Source organism: Erythrolamprus reginae, chromosome 1 (assembly GCF_031021105.1).
Source record: "Erythrolamprus reginae isolate rEryReg1 chromosome 1, rEryReg1.hap1, whole genome shotgun sequence".
Classification (NCBI taxonomy): domain Eukaryota; kingdom Metazoa; phylum Chordata; class Lepidosauria; order Squamata; family Dipsadidae; genus Erythrolamprus; species Erythrolamprus reginae.
The window spans coordinates 67,902,492-67,927,398 of record NC_091950.1 but is presented as its reverse complement, the minus strand read 5'-3'; the positions used below and the strand labels follow the sequence as shown (position 1 = coordinate 67,927,398).

The 24,907-nt window shown below is 41.4% G+C and overlaps 1 protein-coding gene across 12 annotated transcripts in view; it reads left to right on the top strand.

The window, feature by feature from the left end:
- Window positions 1-24,907, top strand: part of TTLL5 (tubulin tyrosine ligase like 5) — a 160,854-nt gene that overhangs the window by 53,498 nt on the left and 82,449 nt on the right. For 10 of the 12 annotated variants that reach the window (XR_011559384.1, XR_011559383.1, XM_070754273.1 and 7 more), the window contains 9 exons: window positions 178-240; window positions 1,395-1,433; window positions 3,416-3,570; window positions 4,384-4,693; window positions 9,722-9,842; window positions 12,732-12,878; window positions 15,174-15,277; window positions 17,256-17,383; window positions 23,114-23,227. Coding sequence is in view for 10 of the 12 variants with exons in the window: in XM_070754273.1 (XP_070610374.1) it covers window positions 178-240; window positions 1,395-1,433; window positions 3,416-3,570; window positions 4,384-4,693; window positions 9,722-9,842; window positions 12,732-12,878; window positions 15,174-15,277; window positions 17,256-17,383; window positions 23,114-23,227 (1,181 nt within the window). In the remaining 2 variants the exon portion in view is untranslated. The remainder of the gene's footprint in view (window positions 1-177; window positions 241-1,394; window positions 1,434-3,415; window positions 3,571-4,383; window positions 4,694-9,721; window positions 9,843-12,731; window positions 12,879-15,173; window positions 15,278-17,255; window positions 17,384-23,113; window positions 23,228-24,907) is intronic. The other 2 variants (XM_070754302.1, XM_070754293.1) reach the window with 1 other exon arrangement.

Here is a 24,907-nt window from a genome sequence, read left to right as displayed (position 1 = left end):
TGATCAATATTTTCCATTAGTAGATATTATGATATCCTTGCTTGTTTAGGTTTCCTTCCTTCCAAATGTAGACTTTTTTTCTTCCTTCTTGTTTTTTATAACCTTTGAGATTTTCTTCTGTTCAGATATTTTTCTTTTTCGCGGTGAACTTTAACTCTCTTACTCTTGATTCCTTAGGCCTTTTCTGGAACATAAGACAACATTGAACTATATGCTGGCTACTCGTCTTTTCCAAGAAAGGTAGGGAAGGCTGTTATAGTCAATATGTACAGTGTGGCTCTTTTTTGTAGGAAATGCAGCATGGTGGCAGTAGTTCTTTGAAATACAAAGCCATCCCTTAACACTTTAAACCCCTAAATTACCATTTCCTATTCCCTTAACAACCATTTAGTCACCATTATTACTGGTAAGCACCATTGAATAAGACACTTAGTGATCCTGATATTTATAAACATAATTATTTATTAACAATAATTATTTTTGTTTGTTATTTATTTGCAAAAATTATTAGTTTGGCGATGACATATGACGACATTGGGTGGGAAAAACCATGGTATAGAAAAAAAACCGTGAAGTATTTTTTAATTAATATTTTTTTTAAAAACGTGGTATAGGCTATTCGTGAAGTTCGAACCCGCGAAAATCGAGGGAACACTGTATAAGCATCAGTGTTGCTGTATGCATTTGATTGGGTATATATGCAAACAGACATATATGGGCAAAAATGAAAATTAAAAAAATAAAAATCGACAATGTACTTCCTCCCTCCCTCCATTTCTCCTTCCTTCCTCCCTCCCTCCCATCCTTCCCTCCATTCTCAGTCTTCCAATTGTCTCCCTGCTCCCCAACCTGATCTCCCCCCACTAGGGGTGGGAGAGGCTCCGCCGTGAATTCCCAAAGAAGGTTAAGTCAACTTACGGGAAAGGTGGAGAGGCGGAGGTGAGAGCTCCGGTGTAGGCAGCACCATCAGCCGAGCAACAGGCACAATGTGATTGCCACTTTTTCGGTTTTTGCTTATGCATGTAGGTGGCGAGGCTGTCTGACTCCACCGGTCGGCTTTTGGAAACACCGTGCGCCTTTATGTTTTTGCTTGCGTGCGCATGTGCGCGCGCATAGGTTGGACTGACCTCCACGGGCCGGTCACATACAGCAGGTGGGCCTCATCTGGCCCACGGACCTCATCTTGCCCAGGTCTGCTCTACAGTGAGCTTTTGGTTTCTGCATTTGCTGTCTTTGAATGCACAACATGGACATTATTCTGAAATAGCAAGACAATGCTAATTGTCTTTAAGTTGACCTTTAGTTTAGTTTTTCTAACGGTATTTTTATAGATTTATTGCGCTTTGAGATAAACCTGTCATATAACTAACATAATCACTTCTATTTCTTTATAGAGGAACTTCAAGGAAAGGACCCGTTCCTAGACGAGCTCGGTAAGACTTGAAATGAGGCATCTGATGACATGCAAAGGACTCCATTATTTTGTAAATACAGTGAACCCTCGATCATCGCGAGGGTTCCGTTCCAGGACCCCACGCGATGATCGATTTTTAGCGAAGTAGCGGTGCGGAAGTAAAAACACCATCTGCGCGTGCGCAGATGGTGTTTTTGCTTCCACTGCCGCCCGCCCTTCGCCCGCCCACCCCGTTGCTCGCGCCTGGGGTGCGCGCGCGTTTGGGGACTCCCTAGATCCGCTCCCCAGCTGGGGAGCGGATCTAGGGAGTCCCCAAACGCGCGCGCTTTCCCCAGCAACGCGCGCGCTTTCCCCAGCAACGCGCGCGCGGTGGAGACTCCCTAGATCCGCTCCCCAGCTGGGGAGCGGATCTAGGGAGTCCCCACCGCGCGCGCGTTGCTGGGGAAAGCGCGCGCGTTTGGGGACTCCCTAGATCCGCTCCCCAGCTGGGGAGCGGATCTAGGGAGTCCCCACCGCGCGCGCGTTGCTGGGGAAAGCGCGCGCGTTTGGGGACTCCCTAGATCCGCTCCCCAGCTGGGGAGCGGATCTAGGGAGTCCCCAAACGAGCGCGCGTTGCTGGGGAAAGCGCGCGCGTTTGGGGACTCCCTAGATCCGCTCCCCAGCTGGGGAGCGGATCTAGGGAGTCCCCAAACGCGCGCGCTTTCCCCAGCTGGGGAGCGGAGCTGGGATGTCCCCAAGCGCCCACGCCGTTGCTCGCGCCGCCGCTGGGGTCTTACGGGGGCAAGAGGGGGAAGACCCAGGGAAGCCTCTGCCCGGCGGGGAAACTCCACCATCTATGCATGCGTGGAAGGGCACGCATGCGCAGATGGTGGAGTTTACTTCCTGGTTGAAAACTCGCGAAATAGCCCTTTCGCGATACTTGAACACGCGAAACTCGAGGGTTCACTGTAGGCCTTTCTGAATATTTTAGCTCTGTCAAGAATGGTACACGAACTGTGGACCATAGCCACATTCAAGATGATCTATAGAACCTTCTCAAAAGATGCTGTGAAAATGCAATTTTGGATAACCTTAAATGGTGGCAAAACAAAAGGCAGTTCTTGGGCAGTTAATGATTTTTCAGAAGTACCTACTTCACAGAGCAATTTTGAAATTAAATGGATGACCATGGACGACCTTTACTCCCTATTGGGAATAATGGAATTAATCTAATTGCCATGACCCTTTATCCCACATAATTATAAAAAGACTAACAGGGACACTATAGAATATTATATATAAATCAGCTTTTCAGTTGTTGCAGCAGAATTTCTTAATTCTTGGCTATTGTCATATTAATATAAAAAAATGGAAGGCAAGGCTTGCCAAACTTTTTCAGGAATCCTCATATGAATTTATAACTTACTGATACCATGAAGAATCAAATAAAATATAGACAATTATGAAAGAGATTATAATAGACAATTACTTGCATGTTTGATCATAATGTAAACATTAATGCCTCTGAGTTCGAATTTTCAGTAACATCCCTCTGCTACTGTTGTGTCATCCCAACTTCTCTAGTTTTATTTCAACTGTATTCTCTTGTAGAGTTTTCCAGGTAAGTTGGGCTCCCCACTATGTATTGTGGATGGATTTTCCAGGAACTGATAATTTTGGGAGTGGTCCACAAAACTGCCACACTCTTTGTTTTATCAGCTCAATAAGATTTAATGAGGGTGGCCACCAAAATATTTCATTTTAAAAGACATTGATTTGCTTTTTAAATCCTTAATGCATTTTGTTTCATTTTTCTGGAAAGTCAAGGTCTTACTTTTGACAAAAAGTAGATAAAGTTAGATAACTTTGTTCAAACTGGTTTGATGGCTTTAGAAGTGAGAGTGTACTGCGTCCTCCCCCCACCCGCTGTCAATATAGGCAAAATGGGAAGATCATTTAGATGTGTCTGGACGTTGGGACAAAAGCCATGAAGGATTTTCTCTGTTCCTATTTTTTTTCCAGGTTAGCTCTTGCTGCTGAACTGGGTCTGGACATTGTGGATTGTAATGCTCAGCTTCATGCTGCTTTGTATGAGCGGAAACTATTATCACTAGAGGTTCGAAAACAAAGGCGACGGTTTGGCAAACTGAGACCAGGAAGATTGTCAAGATTGACAGGTATGTCCTGCTTATTTTCCTGTAGTGTGGATATTCAGGTTTAAGGAGGAAAACCATATCTTAGATGTGTAGATGCTATCTTTGGAATCTTAAAAAACATTCCTACAGATTTCCCATTTGGCTTACCTAGTGCTATTACCGTGTTTCCCCAAAAATAAGACACTGTGTTATATTAATTTTTGCTCCAAAATTTGTGCTATGTCTTATTTTCGGGGGGTGCCTTATATTTCTCAAATAAGAAAAATTCACAGGCAGAAAAGCTGACACCCCCAAAGAAAGTGTACTGTACAGTACACTGATTACGGTACAGTACCTGTCAGTACCGTACGGTACACAAATGATGGCACTTATATGGTACAACAGTATACTCCCGCTATTGCAGCTTCTGGCCACCAGAGGAACTACAGTCTACGCACTGTAGTGGAGACTGTAATGGCGGTGAGACAGCAGCAGACTGTGTCTGCTGTACTGGACGGTACAAAGCGATGGAAGGGGCCAGCAGGGGACACCACATTATTACGGTACCGCTATGAACAGCTTTGAATGGTACCATATGTTTTTCCACCGTACCGTATGTAAATTTGACTACGCCTTATTTTCAGGGGGTGCCTTATATTAGCATATTCTGCAAAACCTCTGACATGCCTTACTTCCGGGGTACGTCTTATTTTCGGGGAAACATGGTATATAATCCATTATTACCCATTTAGAGATGTAAGCACAAAACGGTATATATTAGATCCTGTTGTTTTTATTTATTTCAAACTTAGTTTGCTAAAATGTTGAGAATTGGAAATATACTGATTCTAACAGGTACATCACAATCAGCTGATTTTATCCTCAAGTCAGAAACAGAATGTGAAGAAGAGGAGGAAATAGAAGATGAAGAACTAGAAATATGCCAGGGTGAAACAGTCGGCTCTCTCAGAAATATGCCGGTGAAATTTAAGCCACAGTTGACAGAGATGGTGAAGCCCCCCCACCAAGTCAAATTGCCAAAGGAACCTGAAGAGAAGGCTGTAATTGAAGTGCCTCCTCCTCAAGAGAAAGTGGAACCAGTGCCAAAGAATGCTGATCTCCCATTTAATTTGCTACAGATTCTGCAAGAGAATAGAAATCTAAGGTAAGAGAGTTCATGGGATTGATTGATTGATTATTTGAATAAATAGTAATATTGAAGCCCCCAAACATTCCTTCTGATTTAAGGTAACTTTAGGTTTAGAAACAAAGGTCATGTATGTTGTAAACAATTTTATTAGTGATTGTTCAGAGCCAGCTCTAGGCTTGAAAGTGGTATCCTTTCCAGCCTAGAACTGGCTCTGAACCAGGAGATCCTTTGTTATTAACTAAATGCCCTGGCACCTTTGATGGAACTCTGCCTTACTCTTTCAACAGAGGACTTACTTGCTACTGAATTCATGAGATACTGCTGGATTCTTTCTTAGTAGGCAACTTGTTGGAACAATGATGTTAAATTTCTGGAAGGCTTTTGAACAGATACTAAGTTCCCATTATCAAGGAGCTGCTGCTACTACTGTTGCTGCTGCTGCTGCTACTACTACTACTACTACTACTACTACTACTACTACTACTAATAATAATAATAATAATAATAATAATAATAAAATAGTAATATAAAGTGTTTGGCACCTAATTCTGTTATGATTACAGCACTCCTTTGACTCCTATTAAAGATTAATTGTGGCCATGTGGGTAAAATGCTGCTACCACTCCCACATAAGCAAGCCAATCGAAGTAGCAGGACGCTAGTAATTATGCTAGCTGCATAATGGCAGTGGTGGGCATAGAATAGAATAGAATAGAATAGAATTTTATTGGCCAAGTGTGATTGGACACACAAGGAATTTGTCTTGGTGCATATGCTGTCAGTGTACATAAAAGAAAAAGATACATTTGTCAAGAATCATGTGGTACAACACTTAATGATTGTCATAGGGGTCAAATAAGCAATGAAGAAACAATATTAATAAAAATCTTAGGATACAAGCAACAAGTTACAGTGATATATGATAAAGATTATAGTGGTAGTGATTTACCACTATATCAAGTAATGATGAGCATTCTTGCTGAATGGTTATGTTCCAGCTTCCTACACCAGTCAGAAAACCACCTACCAATCAGAGAAAGCTGTTTGACTGGAATTTCTCCAAAATGGATCAGATAGATAAGATGAAGGAACATCTTTCTTGGACTCCTATGACACAGACCAATTAGAACTCAGTTTGCCAGGTTCAGATACAAGATCCCAGTTAGTCTTTGTTGCCTGCAAGTTACATATAATATATAAATTATGTGATGAAAATATAGAGTCTTTACTTATCAATTGTAAACCATTTTACTCTCCATGTGGGTTCCCATCATTTCTACTAATTGCTATGTATGTCCCTCAAAACACCTGTGTAAACAAGGCATTAAGAACTCTTAGCTGTCCAAATTATGGAGGCTGAAGCCGAATACCCCATTCACTGGCCATTATTTTAGGAGATTTAAACAAGGCAAACTTAAGAAAAAAGCTACCTAAATACTTTCATCATGTCAGTTCTCCCACTAGAGGCAATAATACTTTAGACCATTGCTACACAACACTAAAAGATGCTTATCTGTCCTTAACACAAGCAGCTGTGGGGGCACTCTGATCACTGCATGATTCACTTTGTAGCTGCTTATAGGCAAAGACTTAAACCCACAAAACCAACAATTAAATCGGTGAAGACTTGAACTGAAGAGGCAAAGTTAAAGCAAGGCTTACTTTGACTGCACGGATTAGAATATTTTTGAAGATACCTTTGCAGACCTGCCCAAGGAGCTGCTGATGCAGTTCTACAGAGGAATTATTGAGTTTGTCATCTGTATCTCTATAACTGTCTGGTTGGTTCTGCAACCCAACAAGAGAGACACAGACTTCAGAGGATAATTAGAACTGCAGAAAAAACAATTGCTATGAGTGTTTGCTATGCAAAAGTGAAAACTGATTTGACCATTGCATTCTCTTACAAAATTCTACTAGTTTGTGCCCTGCTTCATTTTGTACTCCCAAGGCCAGACGTGCTAGTTTTTCCAGTTATCTTTTAGCGTCCTACTTTAGCATTACAATCCCCCCTGATGATAAGGACATCATTTTTTGGTGTTAATTCTATAAGGTTCTATTGAGTATCATAGAACAGGTCAACTTCATCCTCTTTAGCACCAGTGGTTAGGACAGAGACTTGGATTACTGCAATGTTGGTTTGCCTTGGATTCAAGCTGAGATCATTCTGTCATTTTGGAGGTTGTATCCCAGTATTGCTTTTTCTATTCTTTTATTAACTATGAAGGCTACTCCATTTCTTCTGAGGGATTCTTGCCCACAGTTGTATACCTGATGATCATCTGAATTAAATTCACCCATTCTGGTTCATTTCAGTTTGCTTATTCCTAAGGTGTCGATGTTCAGTCTTGTCATCTTTTGTTTGACCACGTCCAGCTTGCCTTGATTCATGGATCTTACATTCCAGGTTTCTATGGAGTATAGGTCTTTACAGCATCGGACTTTCCTTTCACCACCAGATATATCCGCAGCTGAGCGTCCTCAAAAGCAACATGAGAAAATATTATTTTACTGAAAGAGTAGTAGATCCTTGGAACAAACTTCCAGCGGACGTGGTTGATAAATCCACAGTAACTGAATTTAAACATGCCTGGGATAAACATATGTCCATCCTAAGATAAAATACAGAAAATAGTATAAGGGCAGACTAGATGGATCATGAGATCTTTTTCTGCCGTCAGACTTCTATGTTTCTATGTTTCAGCTTTGGCCCAGTCGCTTCATTATTTCTGGTGCTACTAGTGCTAGCCCTCTGCCCAGTAGCATATTGGATACCTTCCAACCTGAGGGGCTCATCTTCCAGTGTCATATCTTTTTGCCTTTTGATACTGTCTATGGGGTTTTCATGGCAAAGATACTGGAGTGGGTTGCCATTTCCTTCTCCAGTGGATCACCTTTTGTTAGAGCTCTTTGCTATTACCTGTCTGCCCTGCACGACTTTAATTGAGCAATGCAAGCCCCTTCGCCGTGACAAGGCAGTAATCCATGAAGAGGGTTCTGTGTTTATAGATGTTATATTTTTCTTTTTGCCATTTTCTCTAAATTTAATATAATCTGCCTAGTCAACCGTATATGAAAAAAGTTTATTTGTCCAGAACAGATTTACATTCAAATGTGTTTTATTTAGAAAAGGCTTTTCATTCTCTAGGATTTAAAGCTATTGTGACAGCATTTCATATCATGTTGCCATCAGATATCACTTTCTATTACTGTTGTGTTTACTTTTGTCTATGATATGGGGGGGAAATCCCCATAATTTAAATACAGGTTTTGCTTGCTATTTTAGTATTCCTCTCTAAGATAAATGAGCATCCAGAGTCTTCAACGAACTTTTAGCTTGTTCAAAGGTTTTGACAGCTACATTAAAATGGAAAAATAAAAATATTTCAGCTGGCTAGAAAACAGGCTAATGGTAATATATACATTAAGATATATTTTCCATATAATATTTGGAAAATGTATCCTAATATATAAGATCCTGGACAATCTTAACTCCACATTTTTTAAATATATCTTTCAAGTTGGATCCATATTTAACAATATTTGCAGTTGTGTCACATGGAAATTGAAGGGATTTAAGTTAATAATCAGTAACTTTGCATGTTAATTTTAATGGAGCTAAAGGATGATTAAGTATAGATCCAGCATTTATATATGGAAAACCATTTCCTATCATCTACTCTGACAAAGTTGGAATATCTTAATTTCAGTTTGTAGGTGATAGAGTTCTCACCTGATAATTTGACTTGTCTATTTTCTGCAATAGTGAAAACACCTGAATGGATAATGCAGTTGGTTAGAATATTAGTTCCCATTGTATGTCTTGAACAATATAAGAGCAAAATGTCATTTATTTTGTGTTGCCACCCATCACACATATGTACTCTGGACAGTTGACATAGAGTAATTGAACAACCTAGCAAAATAACAACAACACATAAGATACAGTGAAAACAACACATTTAAAATAGATTAAAATCAAATAACAATCAGAATGCTTAATAAGCAGGTAAGTGCAACTCATGTGTCAATCAATACAATCATCTAGCCATAAATGGATCCCCCAGGGTCATTGATAGAGCCATGTCCTTAGAGTCTTTTGAAAGCCAGCAGGGGTTGGGACCAATGTAACCTCTGGGCTAGGATGTTCTAAAGCAGGGCTGTCAAACTCGCAGCCTGCGGGCTGGATATGTCATGCGCTGACCATGCCCACATCCAGTTTAGTGAAGGGGGAAAAGGTCCTGATACATCATGCGTTGCCACTGTGATGCGGCGAGTTTGACACTTGTGTTCTAAAGAGTGGGCACTGCAGCAGAAAAACCTCTCCTCCTGGGTCCCATCAGATAAGACAACATGGGAATGAAGAGTGTTTCTTGTAAACCATTGACAAATGAGAAGAATCACTGCCAGCATTTTACAGAAGTAAATTGACAAGTCTGTGTTGCTGAGTCATTAAAAGCTTTGGCCATTAATCTAATTTCTTTTTTTTTTAAGGCAATATAAAGTTAATTTGTAGAATGAAATATAGAATTAAAATATGGCCATGTTCTTGGCTAATAATCTTCGAAGAGCAGTGAAAATTGTATTAAGAGCTTATCCTCTCCACTTAGCTTGAATAACATCCATAGTTCCCACAGTATTCCGAGGATAATTAATACTCAGCAGACATCTTGATTTGCATGAATGTGCTGAGAAAGTGCAAATGTTCCTTTTGCACTCCGAGGTTGTGTTTGAGAAAAGAGTTTTCTCTTTTAAACTTGCATTCCTCTTCCATATTTATTTTGGAGACACGGACGTTTTAGCAGCATGAAATTTCAGTTTGGAAATTTAGAAATTTAATCCTTTTCACTTGGAGCTCTGTGATACAGTTCTCCAGTTATACAGTTTTACTGGATCAGTCAGGCTTTCCCAGTTTGATTCCAATGAAACTGTCTTTGCTCATCCAGATTCTAAACTTTTTATCCCCTTGTTAATGGCTAGTAATGATTGTCTTGAAGAGTAAAGGCTGTATTTTCATGGCTGCCTTTATCTTTTCTCCTGTAGCAAAGTTCAGGCTCGCAGAGCTTTCTCTGCTTACCTGCAGCGTGTCCAACTGCGTCTGATGAAAGAGGCTGGTGATGAGGTCCACAACCCAGTCTGGGCTGCCAAGGAAGATGAGCAGATGGTAAGAAATGGTGTGCTTGCCCAGTACTTTTTAGGAAGGGACCCAGCTGTTCCTACTCAGCATTCCTGAATCGTAGTCATTAGGAGGCTGATTCCTCCCAGCTAGGGCTGAGCAGAACTGCTGAACATTTAACCATTTGCAATGATAACACACCTTATTTTTCTCTGTAATTTAAAACAATTTGAATGCCTCCCCTTTCATCCTATCTAGTGTATTGATGTGCAGAAGTAGTAGAAGTGTGTTTGGAGTCTGATAGACATTAAGTTACATAGAAACATAGATGACTGACGGCAGAAAAAGACCTCATGGTCCATCTAGTCTGCCCTTATACTATTTCCTGTATTTTATCTTACAATGGATATATGTTTATCCCAGGCATGTTTAAATTCAGTTACTGTGGATTTACCAACCACGTCTGCTGGAAGTTTGTTCCAAGGATCTACTACTCTTTCAGTGAAATAATATTTTCTCACGTTGCTTTTGATCTTTCCCCCAACTAATTTCAGATTGTGTCCGCTTGTTCTTGTGTTCACTTTCCTATTAAAAACACTTCCCTCCTGAACCTTATTTAACCCTTTAATATATTTAAATGTTTCGATCATGTCCCCCCTTTTCCTTCTGTCCTCCAGACTATACAGATTGAGTTCATTAAGTCTTTCCTGATATGTTTTATGGTTAAGACCGTCCACCATTCTTGTAGCCCGTCTTTGGACCCGTTCAATTTTGTCAATATCTTTTTGTAGGTGAGGTCTCCAGAACTGAACACAGTATTCCAAATGTGGTCTCACCAGCGCTCTATATAAGGGGATCACAATCTCCCTCTTCCTGCTTGTTATACCTCTAGCTATGCAGCCAAGCATCCTACTTGCTTTTCCTACTGCCCGACCACACTGCTCACCCATTTTGAGACTGTCAGAAATCACTACCCCTAAATCCTTCTCTTCTGAAGTATTTGCTAACACAGAACTGCCAATGCAATAGTCAGATTGAGGATTCCTTTTCCCCAAGTGCATTATTTTACATTTGGAAACATTAAACTGCAGTTTCCATTGCTTTGACCATTTATCTAGTAAAGCTAAATCATTTACCATATTACAGACCCCTCCAGGAATATCAACCCTATTACTTTAGAGTCATCGGCAAATAGGCAAACCGTTTAACTGAATAGGGGCATGGCCAGTTTAGGTTGCTGTATTTCTATTGCATTTATTTCCCCATTACTTCTCCTTAAAATCTGTATATAACTTGGCTACTAAGCATATCTCTGAGTTGCTTTTCTCTCTCCCCCCCCCCCCCCCAAAAAAAATCACAGAATCACTTTTGGGTGTTTTATATATAAAGTACTGGATTTATAGCACTTAATGAGATTGCTTCACATTTCTAGTCTTTGTCATCTTAGTCCAAACGGAGACTTTGTGAAAACAGGCAGTGTATATTGAACCAATCTAGCTCAAAGATTAAAAACCTTATGTCAGAAATAAGGAATAATCAGTTTGCCTCAGTGGAAAATGTTACCCCACTCTTTCCAAGTGGAAAATTGAAACTGGCTTTCTAAGAGCTACTTTGTCTGCTCTGCTATGAAAAATAATATTTAGTGTAACAGTTCAGACCAATCTAATATAATGCTAATGAGAGGTAAATTGTGAAATGTAATGGTTTGGCTATGAAGCCGTTCATTTACATGTTTAGTAGGGCATCCAGCCAAAAGTAAATCCAAAGTGGAGACAGGATATGTTTGAAATCAAACACCATAGCAGACAGCTTAATATTTATTTTTCAGGGAGAGTATTTCTTCTTTACCATTATCTGGTGACAATGAAGGTAGAAATAATAATTATGCAGTCCTTAAAGTGAGATAGTATGAGCAAAAGTGATTTAAGTAATGACTAATGGCGGCAAAAGTATACCTAACCAAAATGACATGCAAAAATCTGCTATCCTTCAGATGTGTGCTTTTTTATCTGTGCCTAATAGACGGATAAAATAATATAATAGACAGGTTAATAGACAGCAATAATAGACATTAGCACTGTACATACTTTACAATGATTTAGAACAGGGGTGTATAACCTTGGGAATTTTTCAGACTTGTGGACTTCAATTCCCAGAATTCCCCTTACCAGCCATGTCAAAGTTCACGAGTCTTAAAGTGTTGGACATTCCTGATTTAGAAGATTGTTTTAGAACTCATGGGATCATGCCTCCTCTCTACCATTCTACACAAGCCTGAGGCTGTTTTAATGAATTGACTCATTAAAGCAACTGTGAAACTTAATGTGAAATTCAAAGCAGCTGTGTCTTGTCAGGCTCTCCTGGAAGCCTGAAAAAAAGACACACTACAGTAATACCTCGTCTTACGAACCTAATTGGTTCCGGAAGGAGGTTCGTAAGGCGAAAAGTTCGTAACACGAAACAATGTTTCCCATTGGAAACAATGTAAAAGCGATTAATGCGTGCGGGGGGGGGGGAATCCCAAAATAGCCGGGGAGCTTCTTGTCGTTCTCCTGAACCCGAAACCGAACTTTTCGGGTTCGGGAGGCCGCCGAGAAGCGCCCAGCTGTTTAAGAAGGTGACAGACGGGCGGCAGCGCTTCTCGGCGGCCTCCTGAAAAGTTCGGGAGAACGCCGAGGGGTTCGTATCATGAGGTACCACTGTACTTGAATGAGCAAAAGGAAGGTACCACACAAGTTCTTGAGCAGTTCTTCTAAGATACATTGAAAGCATGCCCAGCTTTGATAGGTAATGATAGAATACTTGAGACCATACATCCCATCCTTTTTATCACACATTTTCCTTTATCCTGTGGCTTCTTTTAAACAAATGTCAATATACTTTTAATAAAATTGAATATTTGGATTCTGTCTTCAGTGTTGTTTTTCTTCACGGCAGGAATTGGTGGTTCGTTTTTTGAAGCGAGCCGCCAGTAATCTTCAACAGTCGTTGAGGATGCTACTTCCAAGTCGGCGCCTGGCTCTCTATGACCGTAGGCGCATCTTAGCTCACCAGCTGGGTGAATTCATCATCTGCTATAACAGGGTGAGTATTGACTATGATTGGTTTTAAAATAAGGGTTTTTTAGTTGTTGTAGTATTGGATTTACATGCTGTTTTTATTATTGTTGTTAGCCGCCCCGAGTCTAAGGAGAGGGGCGGCATACAAATCCAATAATTGAATGAATGAATGAATGAATGAATGAATGAATGAATGAATGAATGAATGCTAGCTGAGTGGTGTTATGCCCGCTCAATATTAATGTACAAGTTCTAGAGATCACCATTCTATTTTTTATTTTGTTTTTGCTTTAATGAATCTCATTGTATCCAATGTGCAATGAAGAAAAAGCATGTCATTCTTCCACTTTTCAAATGTCTGGTGCAGGGATGGTGAACTTTTTTTTATTTCCATGCCAAAAGGGAGTGGGAGTGTGTGCGGGGATCATACACTCACGTGCCCACACACCTAATTCCATGTTTCCCTGCGCATGTGTGCGTGACTCCCCCCCCCCCCCGCTCCCAGCATGTGATTACACACCTGTTTTTCGCTCTCCCCAGGCTCCAGCCCTTTCTAGTAGCCTGGAGAGGGTGAAAACAGTCCCCTTCGAGGCCCTCTGGAAGCCAGAGATGGCCCATTTCCCAACTTTCAAACAGGCCACTTCTGGCTTCTGGAGAGCTTCCCGGGGGATGAGGAAGGCAGTTTTCACCCTCCCCAGGCTCCTAGAAAGGCTCTGGAGCTTCGGGAGAGCAAAAAATGACCTTCCAAATCCCCTCCAGACTCTCGAAACAGAAGGTCTAAAAATCAGATGAGTTCACGTGCCCACCGATATGGCTCTGTGTGCCATTTGTGGCATACGTGCTATGGGTTCACCATCACAGGTCTAGTGCAATGATGGAGTGAATGTTTAAAATCCTAACCTGCAAGCTATTTCTGAGAGACAAAGAACTTCTGGAACTTGCACATTGTAATGTCAGATTTGCAATTCTGTTTCAAGCATTGCAAATTAAAGTAGACAGTTTGTCATTTAAGATTTTGTTTTTCTTGCATCTTTGTGATTTGGCATAAATAGGTAACTCCAAAACGTGCTGACTATTAATTTGTTCTGTTTGTTTAATTGTTTGCATAATGAACAAAATCATTCTCTGAAGTATCTCTTTCCTTTGACAAACTAGTAATATTTTAGGATGATTTTATTGCAACAACTTTGACAGTAATTTTCATTTAGAATCTTCGGAGAAGGGCGGCATACAAATCTAATAAATTATTATTAAATTATTATTATGTTTTTGAAATGCAAATGAATTTGTTTACTAAGACTGATGTTCAGATTCATTGCTCTTATAAAGAAACAAAATCATCACAGTGTTGGTCAAAATGTATCCAGTCATTTTGTTATTTGTGTTGGGTTTTTAAAAAATGTGATTATGCTCCAGTAAAAACTAATTTGAATGGCCAGAGTTATTTAGTAATAGGTCTTTTAGAGAAAATAGAAGTCAGAATGACTTCTTTACTTTATTGACTTTATTTAAATAAATAAATAAATAAAGACTGATTTCATGTTTTCCAAGAATAACAATAAAACTAGCACTTAGACTTATATACCACTTCACAGTGCTTTAGAGCCCTTTCTAAGTGGTTCACAGAGTCAGCCTATTGCCTCCAACAATCTGGATCTTCATTTTACTGACCTTGGAATTATGGAAGGCGGAGTCAACCTTCAGCCAATGAGGATTGAACTCCTGGCTGTCAGCAGAAGTAGCCTGCAGTACTGCATTCTAACCACTGCGGCACCATGGCCCAATACTATTAAGTAACACTACTCCAATAATAATTTAGTGCTCAAAATTCTTGTGATGCACAATATTTGTAAATTCAGTATTGGATTCCATTGGCCTTACTAATATCTTCTTCAGTGCAATGGTTTCTTGGAGAACAGAGAGTAAGGGGGTCAAATGACATAAATGATATGATAGAAATGCAAGGATTTAATGTACTTGTATCTGATGTCACAATATATATTCATGATGCATGATGTATGTGTTTCATAATAATTTGTTACAGTATTCAGCAATTGGGTTTTTTAAAAAATCAGTTTATAGCCTGGTGAATGAATACCTGGTAGGCAGATTATTTTCCCCCCTATTTTCCTTCCCCCAAATTAAGGTGTGTCTTATACACCAGTGTGTCTTATACTCTAAAAAATATGGTACTGTTCTTTATACATGTAGGTTAAAAACTGGAAATGTGGGCAAATACTCCTCCAAGCATCCTAAAACTACAAGACATATCCATAGAAAAGGTGATTTGAGAGATTACTCTGTTGTTTCTGATTTTTAGGAAACAGATCAAATGTCTCAGAAAAAGGCAATGAAGAAACAGGAGGAGGAAGAAGAAGAGGGGGTAGATGAAGAAGGCTTTCATGAGTTTATCACTAAGGCAAGGTATGAATTACTTGAAAGCATTTAGAGCAGTGATTATATTGTCTCCTATAGGAGACCAATTTGAAACTTCTTAAGGTATTGCTTTTTTATTCGTCTGTATATCAGACGATTATTGTATTTATCTTTGTGTTTTTCATGAATACTAGGCAAAACCTATGTTGCTTTGTATATTAACCTGCTGCTGACTAATACAATTGTTTAGTGGTAGAAATAAATTACTGTAAGTTTTCAAAGGGAAATAGAATTGGATGTATTGGATTATATTCTTCTGGGATTTTCCTTCTTTCTATACTTTCATTGTAGCATAGCCCTAAAGAAGGAGCAAATTCCACTTTACAACTATGATGGGTACAATATAGCTCTGAGGAGGTAGTGTTCAGATTATGGAGACAGTAAACTTGGCTATGGAATTTTTGCGCCTGCTACCGCACGAACCCCAGCGACCGATAAGGTCCCACAGAGTTGGCCTTCTCCAGGTCCCGTCGACCAAACAATGTTGTTTGCCGGGCCCCAGGGGAAGAGTCTTCTCTGTGGCAGACCCGGCTTCTGGAATCAACTCCCCCCCGGAGATTAGAACTGCCCCCACACTCCTTATCTTTTGTAAATTACTCAAGACCCATCTATACCGCCAGGCATGGGGGAGTTGAGACACCTTTCCCCCAAGCTTTTTTATATTTTTGTTTGGGTATGTATATGTTGTTTGCTTTTTTAAATATGATAGGGTTTTATGTGCTTTTTAATATTAGATTTGTTTTCGCTGGAATATTGTTTTTATTATTGTTGTGAGCCGCCCCGAGTCTTCGGAGAGGGGCAGCATACAAATCTAATAAATTGAATTGAATTGAATTGAATTATTAGAAACATTTTATTTTGAGGTGGGGGTGCCCTTAAATCAGTGTTGACTCTGGACAGCTCTCTGGACTAGTCCCTGCAGGTTTTATGGGAGGCCTTTCAGATGTGATTTGTCCTTGCTACCTTCCTAGGGCTGAGAAAAAGTGACTGGCCAAAGTCATCCAGCAGGATTTGTGCCAGTTTTTAGCCAGGTGCCTTAACTACTACAGCAAAATTAGCTCTGTACATTTGATAAAAAGAATAGTAAACATTATTTTTATTATTAGGTTTTGGATGGCTAGGAGCATTACTTCCCTTAAATGATGCATAAAACATATCAGGAAAGACTTAATGAACTCAATCTGTATAGTCTGGAGGACAGAAGGAAAAGGGACATGATCGAAACATTTAAATATATTAAAGGGTTAAATAAGGTCCAGGAGGGAAGTATTTTTAATAGGAAAGTGAACACAAGAACAAGGGGACACAATCTGAAGTTAGTTGGGGGGAAGATCAAAAGCAACATGAGAAAATATTATTTTACTGAAAGAGTAGTAGATCCTTGGAACAAACTTCCAGCAGACGTGGTAGATAAATCCACAGTAACTGAATTTAAACATGCCTGGGATAAACATATATCCATCCTAAGATAAAATACAGAAAATAGTATAAGGGCAGACTAGATGGACCATGAGGTCTTTTTCTGCCGTCAGACTTCTATGTTTCTATGTAGCATGGAATTTTAGCAATGGCAATAGCACTTAAACTTATATATCGCTTCACAGTGCTTTACAGCCCTCTCTAAGCAAATTATAGTGTCAGCATATTGCTCACAACAATCTTGGTTCTCATTTTACTGACCTCGGAAGGATGGAAGGCTGAGTCAATCTTGAACCGGTCAGACCTGAACTGCCAAACTGATGGTAATGGGCAGTCAGCAGAAATAGTCTGCAGTACTGCATTCTAACCACTGTGCTATCATGGCTTTTACCAAGCTTAACAAAACATCACTTTTTTCTTTTTAGTTCTTTCCAATTTGTCTTTCTTTCCCTTTCCCCCCTCTATGCTTATAGTAGCTGTTGCAGCTGCATTGCCACATTATAAATTTAGGCCATTTATTCTTGTGTACATCTTTTTCTCATTTTAGTGAAAGTGATCTTGAGGAGGTACTGACTTTTTACACGCATAAGAATAAATCAGCAAGTGTCTTCCTGGGAACAAATCCGGGAACTACGAAGCATAGTAATAGCCAATTGGAAAACAGAAACAAAGGCAGTGAGTATCCATTTCTGATACCTTCAGTATAATTGTAAAAAGGAAAATGAGGAATATTCTTAGTTCTTCTTGATAAAGTTACTTGGATTCACTCAGAGTTGGGTTCTTCCAATTGAAGTGGCTGGGGCACAATCTAGTGGATCATCTGGACTGAGTTTAAGCCTGTATGTAATTCCTAAGGAAATGGACAAAATTTTCCAATTTATGAATTTTCCCACTTATTTATTAGATCCTGGGCTTTCCTGTATTATTAAAGCTGCCTAGGAAATGACCTATACTTGGTCCTCCTTGGTTCTGTTGTCACAGAAGAAGGGGGTTGTCCTCCTCTCTTTGAAAGAAATTGTAGTGTTCTTCCTTGTGAAGAAGCCCATGTTGGATTTAAGGATGTCAGAAAGCAGAGAAGATGGTGCCCAGGCAGTAGTTGCAAAACACACTGGAGGAAACAGATTATCTGGAATAAATTCAGTCAGGTCTTGTTCTGCCGGGCTCTAGGGTATGAGTCTCCCGAAAATTCAAGGGTAAAAATTTCAGACACACACCCACTTGAAAGTTCAAAAACAATGTTCTTTATCACAAAATTCAAAAGAAACAAAGCACCCTTTTTGTATTGCAAAGAGCACTTGTCCCAAAACAACCTTGTAGGCTATACAATCCCCTTAATCAGTCCTTAAGTACTTAGCTAGCAGCTGTGAAGAAACGTCATAGCCCTCCTTCTTCCATGAAGTGAAACACACACACTTTGCTCTGCTTTGGTTCCAAGTTGTGAAAAATCAACAAACAAAGTTTGGAAAAAGCAAGGCACGGTCCTGAAGAAACAACGATCAGATAATCTTCCACAATGGCCAAGCCAGCACGATGCTATTTATAGCAGCAGCTCTAATTACTGGAGCCCCACCCAAACACAGGTGGCCTCTTTTATCTCCTGTAACATTTCTTCAATTGGTCTCTTCGATGCATAATTCTGCCCCTGTGTGGGTCTAACACTTCCTCATCTGAATCGACCAAAGATAATGGAGATTGGCTTCCTGGGCTGTGTGCCAAGCCCCCCTCTTCCAAGTCACCCCCACCTTTGTCCGAGGAAACTGCACTACCTGACTCTGTCAGCAATAAAACAGGCCTATGACATGTTGATGTTTCCCCTGCATCCACCTCCACATTCCTTGGGGCAGGAGCTGGGCCAGAGTCTCAGGCCAGGATGCAGTATAGAAACAGAATTGGTGGTACTTGCTAATGACATGTGACAGAGCTGGGATTATGGTGATGCATCAGTCTACGGAGAGGGGCGACATACAAATCTAATAAATAAATAGATAATAATAATAATAATAATAATAATAATAATAATAATAATAATAATAATAATCCATCCTTGTGCTCCTTATTTTCCATTGACTTTTTATATTCTCAGCCACAGTACCCTTCTGGGGTGGATTTGAGGGGTGGGAAGCAGGGGCGGGCTCCTATTACCTTGATACCAGTGCACTGCGCATGCATCATCATGTTTTCCAGTGCACGCACGCTTGCTTCACGCATGTACACACGTGCATCCTGTTGTATGATTTTGCTTCCTGCACGTGTGCAGAAGCAAAGTCTCACGAGAGGATGCTCACATGCGCAGGAAGCAAAAAAGGGGGGTGGGGGGAATTCACAAGAAAAGATGTTGCACATGATGGCCCGGCAAAGACAGTACCAGAGCCATCGCATGCAAATTATGCAGGCCGCTACTGGAATGGCAGAGTGGACCGTACTGGTAGGAACCCAACACTGGTGGGAAGTACTGTTTTATTATGGTTCTCTCCTTCCTCCTTGGTCAGTTCCCATCAATGTTGACAAGAGGAGAGAGGTCATCTCCCTAGTACAGTGATGGCGAACCTATGGCATGGGTGCCACAGATGGCACGCGGAGCCATATCTGCTGGCACATGAGCTGTTGCCCTACCTCAGCTCCAACGTGCATGTGTGTGCTGATTTTTGGCTTCCATAGAGCCTCCAGGGAGATGGGGGAGGGCGTTTTTACCTTCCCCCAACTCCAAGGAAGCTTTTGGAGCCTGGGGAGGGCAAAACATGAGCCTACTGGGCCCATCAGAAGTTGGGAAAAGGCCATTTCCAGCCTCCAGAGGGCCCCCGGGGTGCAGGGAAGCTGTTTTCGCCCTCCCCAGGCATTGAATTATGGGTGTGGGTACTCGGCATGCGCCCACGCATTTTCGGCACCCAAGGGAAAAAAGGTTCACCATCACTGCCCTAGTACCTTGCCTCAGGTTTTGAGACACATCACCCCTTCTTAACATTTATGGGAAACTGGTATATCACACCTCGGTTATGAAGTCCAGTATCATCGGTACATTGATTTTATTTTTATTTATTTATTTATTAGATTTGTATGTCGTCCCTCTTCGAAGACTCAGGGCAGCTGTTACTCAGTTGATGTTACCCAGTTGTGTATATTGACCCCAGGACATCCAAGCAGTATCAATGACTTGATCCATTGTTTAGATCAGTGTTTCCCAACCTTGGCAACTTGAAGATATCTGGACTTCAACTCCCAGAATTCTCCAGCCAGCGAATGCTGGCTGGGGAATTCTGGGATTTGAAGTCCAAATATCTTCAAGTTGCCAAGGTTGGGAAACACTGGTTTAAATGCTGTCTAGAGGACAGGGAAGAACAGATTTGGGATCAGACTGAGTGGTTATTATCCGAATCTCTTGAATCTGTGAATATTTCATCTCTGGTCTTGGATGGTGATTGTACTTCCCCATTTAAGATTAGTGTACCCCCCCCTGGGGCTCTTCTATTTGGAATCACAGCCCTTGCTCAAGCCAGTGTGCCTGTTGCACTCTTTCTTAATATGGAAAACCCTTCAGGTAGTCATGCCCTAATCATTTCTCAGGTGGATTACTTGCAATGCACTCTACATTCAGCTGACCTTGAAGCCGCAGCTGTTGCAAAATTTAGTAACAAGGCAGTGATAAGTATGTTATGTTCTGCTTGTATATCATCCCTGCTTTGTTACTTTGGCTGCTAAATGGGTTTTGGTTGCAAATCAAAGTGCTGGTTATCATTGTAAAGCCTTACATGGCATAGAGCCTGGTTATCTAAAGCAGTGTTTTTCAACCAGTGTGCCACGGCACGCTAGTGTGCCGCGAGACATGGTCAGGTGTGCCGCGAAGAAGGAAGCTCAGGTTCCGGTCTCGCAATGAAAGCAAAAGAGAGAAAGAGTGAGAGAGAGAGAAAGAAAGAAAGCAAGAGAAAGAGAAAAAAGGAAAGGAAGGGAGAGAGAGAGAAATGAGAAAAAAAAGGGGAGGAAAAAAGAGAAAATGATTGAGGCAGAGAATGATCCCAGCCCTCACCTGTTTTTAGAAATGGTTCAAGAGTGTGTATACACACACACACACTGGGGGGCGGAAAGACAGGGGTGGAAAAAGAGAGTGCCTTAGAGTGTCATTTGCCTTAGAGTGTCATTTTGTGTCATTTTGTTTGGTGGTGTGCCCCAGGATTTTGTAAATGTAAAAAAATATGCCGCGGCTCAAAAAAGGTTGAAAATGACTGATCTAAAGGATTATATCTGCCCATTTTATGAGATTGAGCAGAGTGAGCATTAATATTGAGCAGGTCGCTTTCATACTATGTCACAAAGGTGTTGGATGAAGGTGGTGCCGTGGATATTGCCTACCTGGACTTCAGCAAAGCCTTTGATACGGTTCCACATAAAGAGCTGATAGATAAATTAGTGAAGATTGGACTTAATCCCTGGATAGTTCAATGGATTTGCAGCTGGCTGAAGCGTAGACATCAGAGAGTTATTGTTAATGGCGAGTATTCTGAGCAGAGTCAGGTTACAAGCGGTGTGCCACAAGGGTCTGTTCTGGGTCCTATTCTTTTTAATATATTTGTGAGTGACATAGGGAAAGGTTTGGTAGGGAAGGTTTGCCTATTTGCCGATGACTCTAAAGTGTGCAATAGGGTTGATATTCCTGGAGGCGTCTGTAATATGGTAAATGATTTAGCTTTACTAGATAAATGGTCTAAGCAATGGAAACTGCAGTTTAATGTTTCCAAATGTAAAATAATGCACTTGGGGAAAAGGAATCCTCAATCTGAGTATTGTATTGGCAGTTCTGTGTTGACAAATACTTCAAAAGAAAAGGATTTAGGGGTAGTGATTTCTGACAGTCTCAAAATGGGTGAACAGTGCAGTCAGGCGGTAGGGAAAGCAAGTAGGATGCTTGGCTGCATAGCTAGAGGTATAACAAGCAGGAAGAGGGAGATTATGATCCCACTATATAGAATGCTGGTGAGACCACATTTGGAATACTGTGTTCAGTTCTGGAGACCTCACCTACAAAAAGATATTGACAAAATTGAACGGGTCCAAAGACGGGCTACAAGAATGGTGGAAGGTCTTAAGCATAAAACGTATCAGGAAAGACTTAATGAACTCAATCTGTATAGTCTGGAGGACAGAAGGAAAAGGGGGGACATGATCGAAACATTTAAATATATTAAAGGGTTAAATAAGGTCCAGGAGGGAAGTGTTTTTAATAGGAAAGTGAACACAAGAACAAGGGGACACAATCTGAAGTTAGTTGGGGGAAAGATCAAAAGCAACATGAGAAAATATTATTTTACTGAAAGAGTAGTAGATCCTTGGAACAAACTTCCAGCAGACGTGGTAGATAAATCCACAGTAACGGAATTTAAACATGCCTGGGATAAACATATATCCATCCTAAGATAAAATACAGAAAATAGTATAAGGGCAGACTAGATGGACCATGAGGTCTTTTTCTGCCGTCAGACTTCTATGTTTCTATGTTTCTATATTATCTATCAGGATCTAGGTCAGTGATGGCGAACCTTTTTTTCCTGAGGTACCGAAAGAGCATTTTCATGCGCTATTGCACATGTGCGAGTGCCCATATCCATAATTCAATGCCTGGGAAGGGCAGCTTCCCCCACCCCCAGAGGCGCTCGGGAAATGGCCCTTTTCCAACTTCTGATGGAACCAGTAGGCTTGAGTTTCACCCTCTCCAGACTCTAAAGGTTTCCCTGGAGCTGGGGGAGGGTAAAATTGCCCTCCTTCATCCCCAGGAAGTTCTCTGGAAGCCAAAAACGCCCTCCCAGAGCCTCTGTGCGAGTCAAAAATCAGCTGGCTGGCACCCACATGCAAGCTGGAGCTGAGCTAGGGCAACGCTCACGTGCCAGCAGATATGGCTCCACATGCCACCTGTGCCATAGGTTCGCCATCACTGATCTAGGTAGTATATTTGTTGTGGTGGTGGTGGTGGTGGTACCTGCCCTCTGGAACAGCATCCCTTGGAAATTTGTATGCCTCCTCGCTCCCTATTTTCTGTTCTGTTTTGCAACTTGTTGAAAATGTGACTTTATTCCCAAGCCTGGGGTTGGGTTGGACGCCAAGCTTTTATTTATCTTTTATGTTGGTTTCCAATTTGTTTGGTTGCTTTCCAGATGCATATGCATTTTATTATTTGGTTTTTCTTTGTGTGCATTGTAAGCTGCCTAGGGACTTTTGAAGGCTCCAAATCAAGCCAACCAACCAAGCAGGTTCAGAGTTTAGTTTCTCTGATGGATATATGAAACGTCAAAATTTTTTAGGCACATAAGAATTTCAGCTTTAGGATGGATTTTTATTTGCAAATGTGTTAGAAAATGTCATACTGAAAACCAATATCGTACATTGATTATTTTTCTTCTAATTTTGAAAACTTTGCAGATCACTCAGAAAAGATGGCAAAAAATGAAAAAAAGCAGCCCCAACTTCCAGTGGAGAAAGAAAATGTGGTAGAGCAGCCGAGAGTTGAGCAACCCAAAGGAACTAGTTTACCCAGTAAGAAAATTGGAAAAAAGAGTAAATTTGCATAGGTAGACTCTGACAAAAGTTTAATGGCTTTTTGTTGGCTTTCTCTGTCATGGTGTGGACAACAACCTCCACCCAGAGAAGGTGTGTGAAGACTTGCCTCTTCCCATGATATAGATGTCCTGATATTTTTATAAGCGGGCCTTGACCCAGGGTTTTTTGTGTGTGGTTGTATGTTTTTTCCTGTTCTTGTTGTTTTATATGTTACATTTACCATCCAGGGCTTTGCAGTTTTATAAATGCGATAGAAGTGTGGTCAACAGTATGAAGCATCTGGGGTATAGACAACTAACAATCTGAACTGGTCTCTGCACGTCATCATTAGCGAAGGGTGCAAACCAGCATCTGCATTCATTCATTCATTCATTCATTCATTCATTTGTATGCCGCCCCTCTCCATGGACTCGGGGTGGCTCACAACAATAATGATACAATGTACAACAAATCTAATATTAAAAGTAATTAAAACCCCTTATTTAAAAACAGACATACACACAAACATATCATGCATAAACTATATAGGCCTGGGGGAGATGTCTCAATTCCCCCATTCCTGACGGCAGAGGTAGGTTTTAAGGAGTTTACGAAAGGCAAGGAGGGTGGGGGCAATTCCGATCTCCAGGGGGAGCTGGTTCTAGAGGGTCGGGGCCGCCACAGAGAAGGCTCTTACCCTGGTTCCGCCAAACGACATTGTTTAGTCGACGGGACCCGGAGAAGGCCAGCTCTGTGCATCAGATGAGGAGAACACATTTCTCCTTCTGCCCTAACCATTTTTCTGAGGCACAATTGAGAGCGTTTTAACAAACTGCATCATTGTTTGGTTTAGTGGCAGTAGTGCCTCAAATAGAAAGTTCATACAGAGAGTGGTAAGGACAGCCGAGAAGATTACAGAATACTCTTATTAAAGATACTGCTTATAAGCACTATATGCTTAAAGCTCAAAGCGGAAGGGGCGCCGATCTCTGGGGGGGGGCAGAGGGTCGAAATATCCCTGTGTTGCTGGGGAGAGGCAGATATGGCGGGGGCCACAGAGTTAGCCGTTCCAGGGGAACGAGGGACCGTTGCTTAATAACGGTCCCTTGTTCTGGCTCTGTGAGCCCAATCTTGGGTACTGGTGGTGAGTGTAACTCTGGCCCTGGGCTCAGGTTGCTGCTGCTGAATGCCAGGTCGGTAGTAAATAAAGCTCTCCTCATCCGGGATCTGATCCTGGATGAGGAGGCCGACCTGGCATGTATTACTGAAACCTGGCTGGGCCCGGAGGGAGGTGTTCCTCTCTCTGAAATTTGCCCAGCCGGGTTTCAGATATGGCATCAACCTCGACCCCAGGGAAGGGGGGGAGGAGTGGCTATTGTAGCCAGGGAGAGCCTTTGCCTGCGTGGACTCATTGCTCCGGAAATTGCGGGTTGCGAGTCTCTCTTGATGAAGTTGGACTTAGGGGTTCAGGTGGGCTTATTTCTCACGTACCTGCCTCCCAGCTGCGTGTCAAAAGCCCTGCCTGTGCTACTTGAGGAGGTAGCCGGGTTGGCGGTGGAGTTCCCCGGACTCATTGTCCTGGGGGACTTCAACCTGCCGTCACTCGGCGAAACCTCTGGGTTGGCACAGGAGTTCATGGCCACCATGACAGCCGTGGACCTGACTCAAGTAGTACAG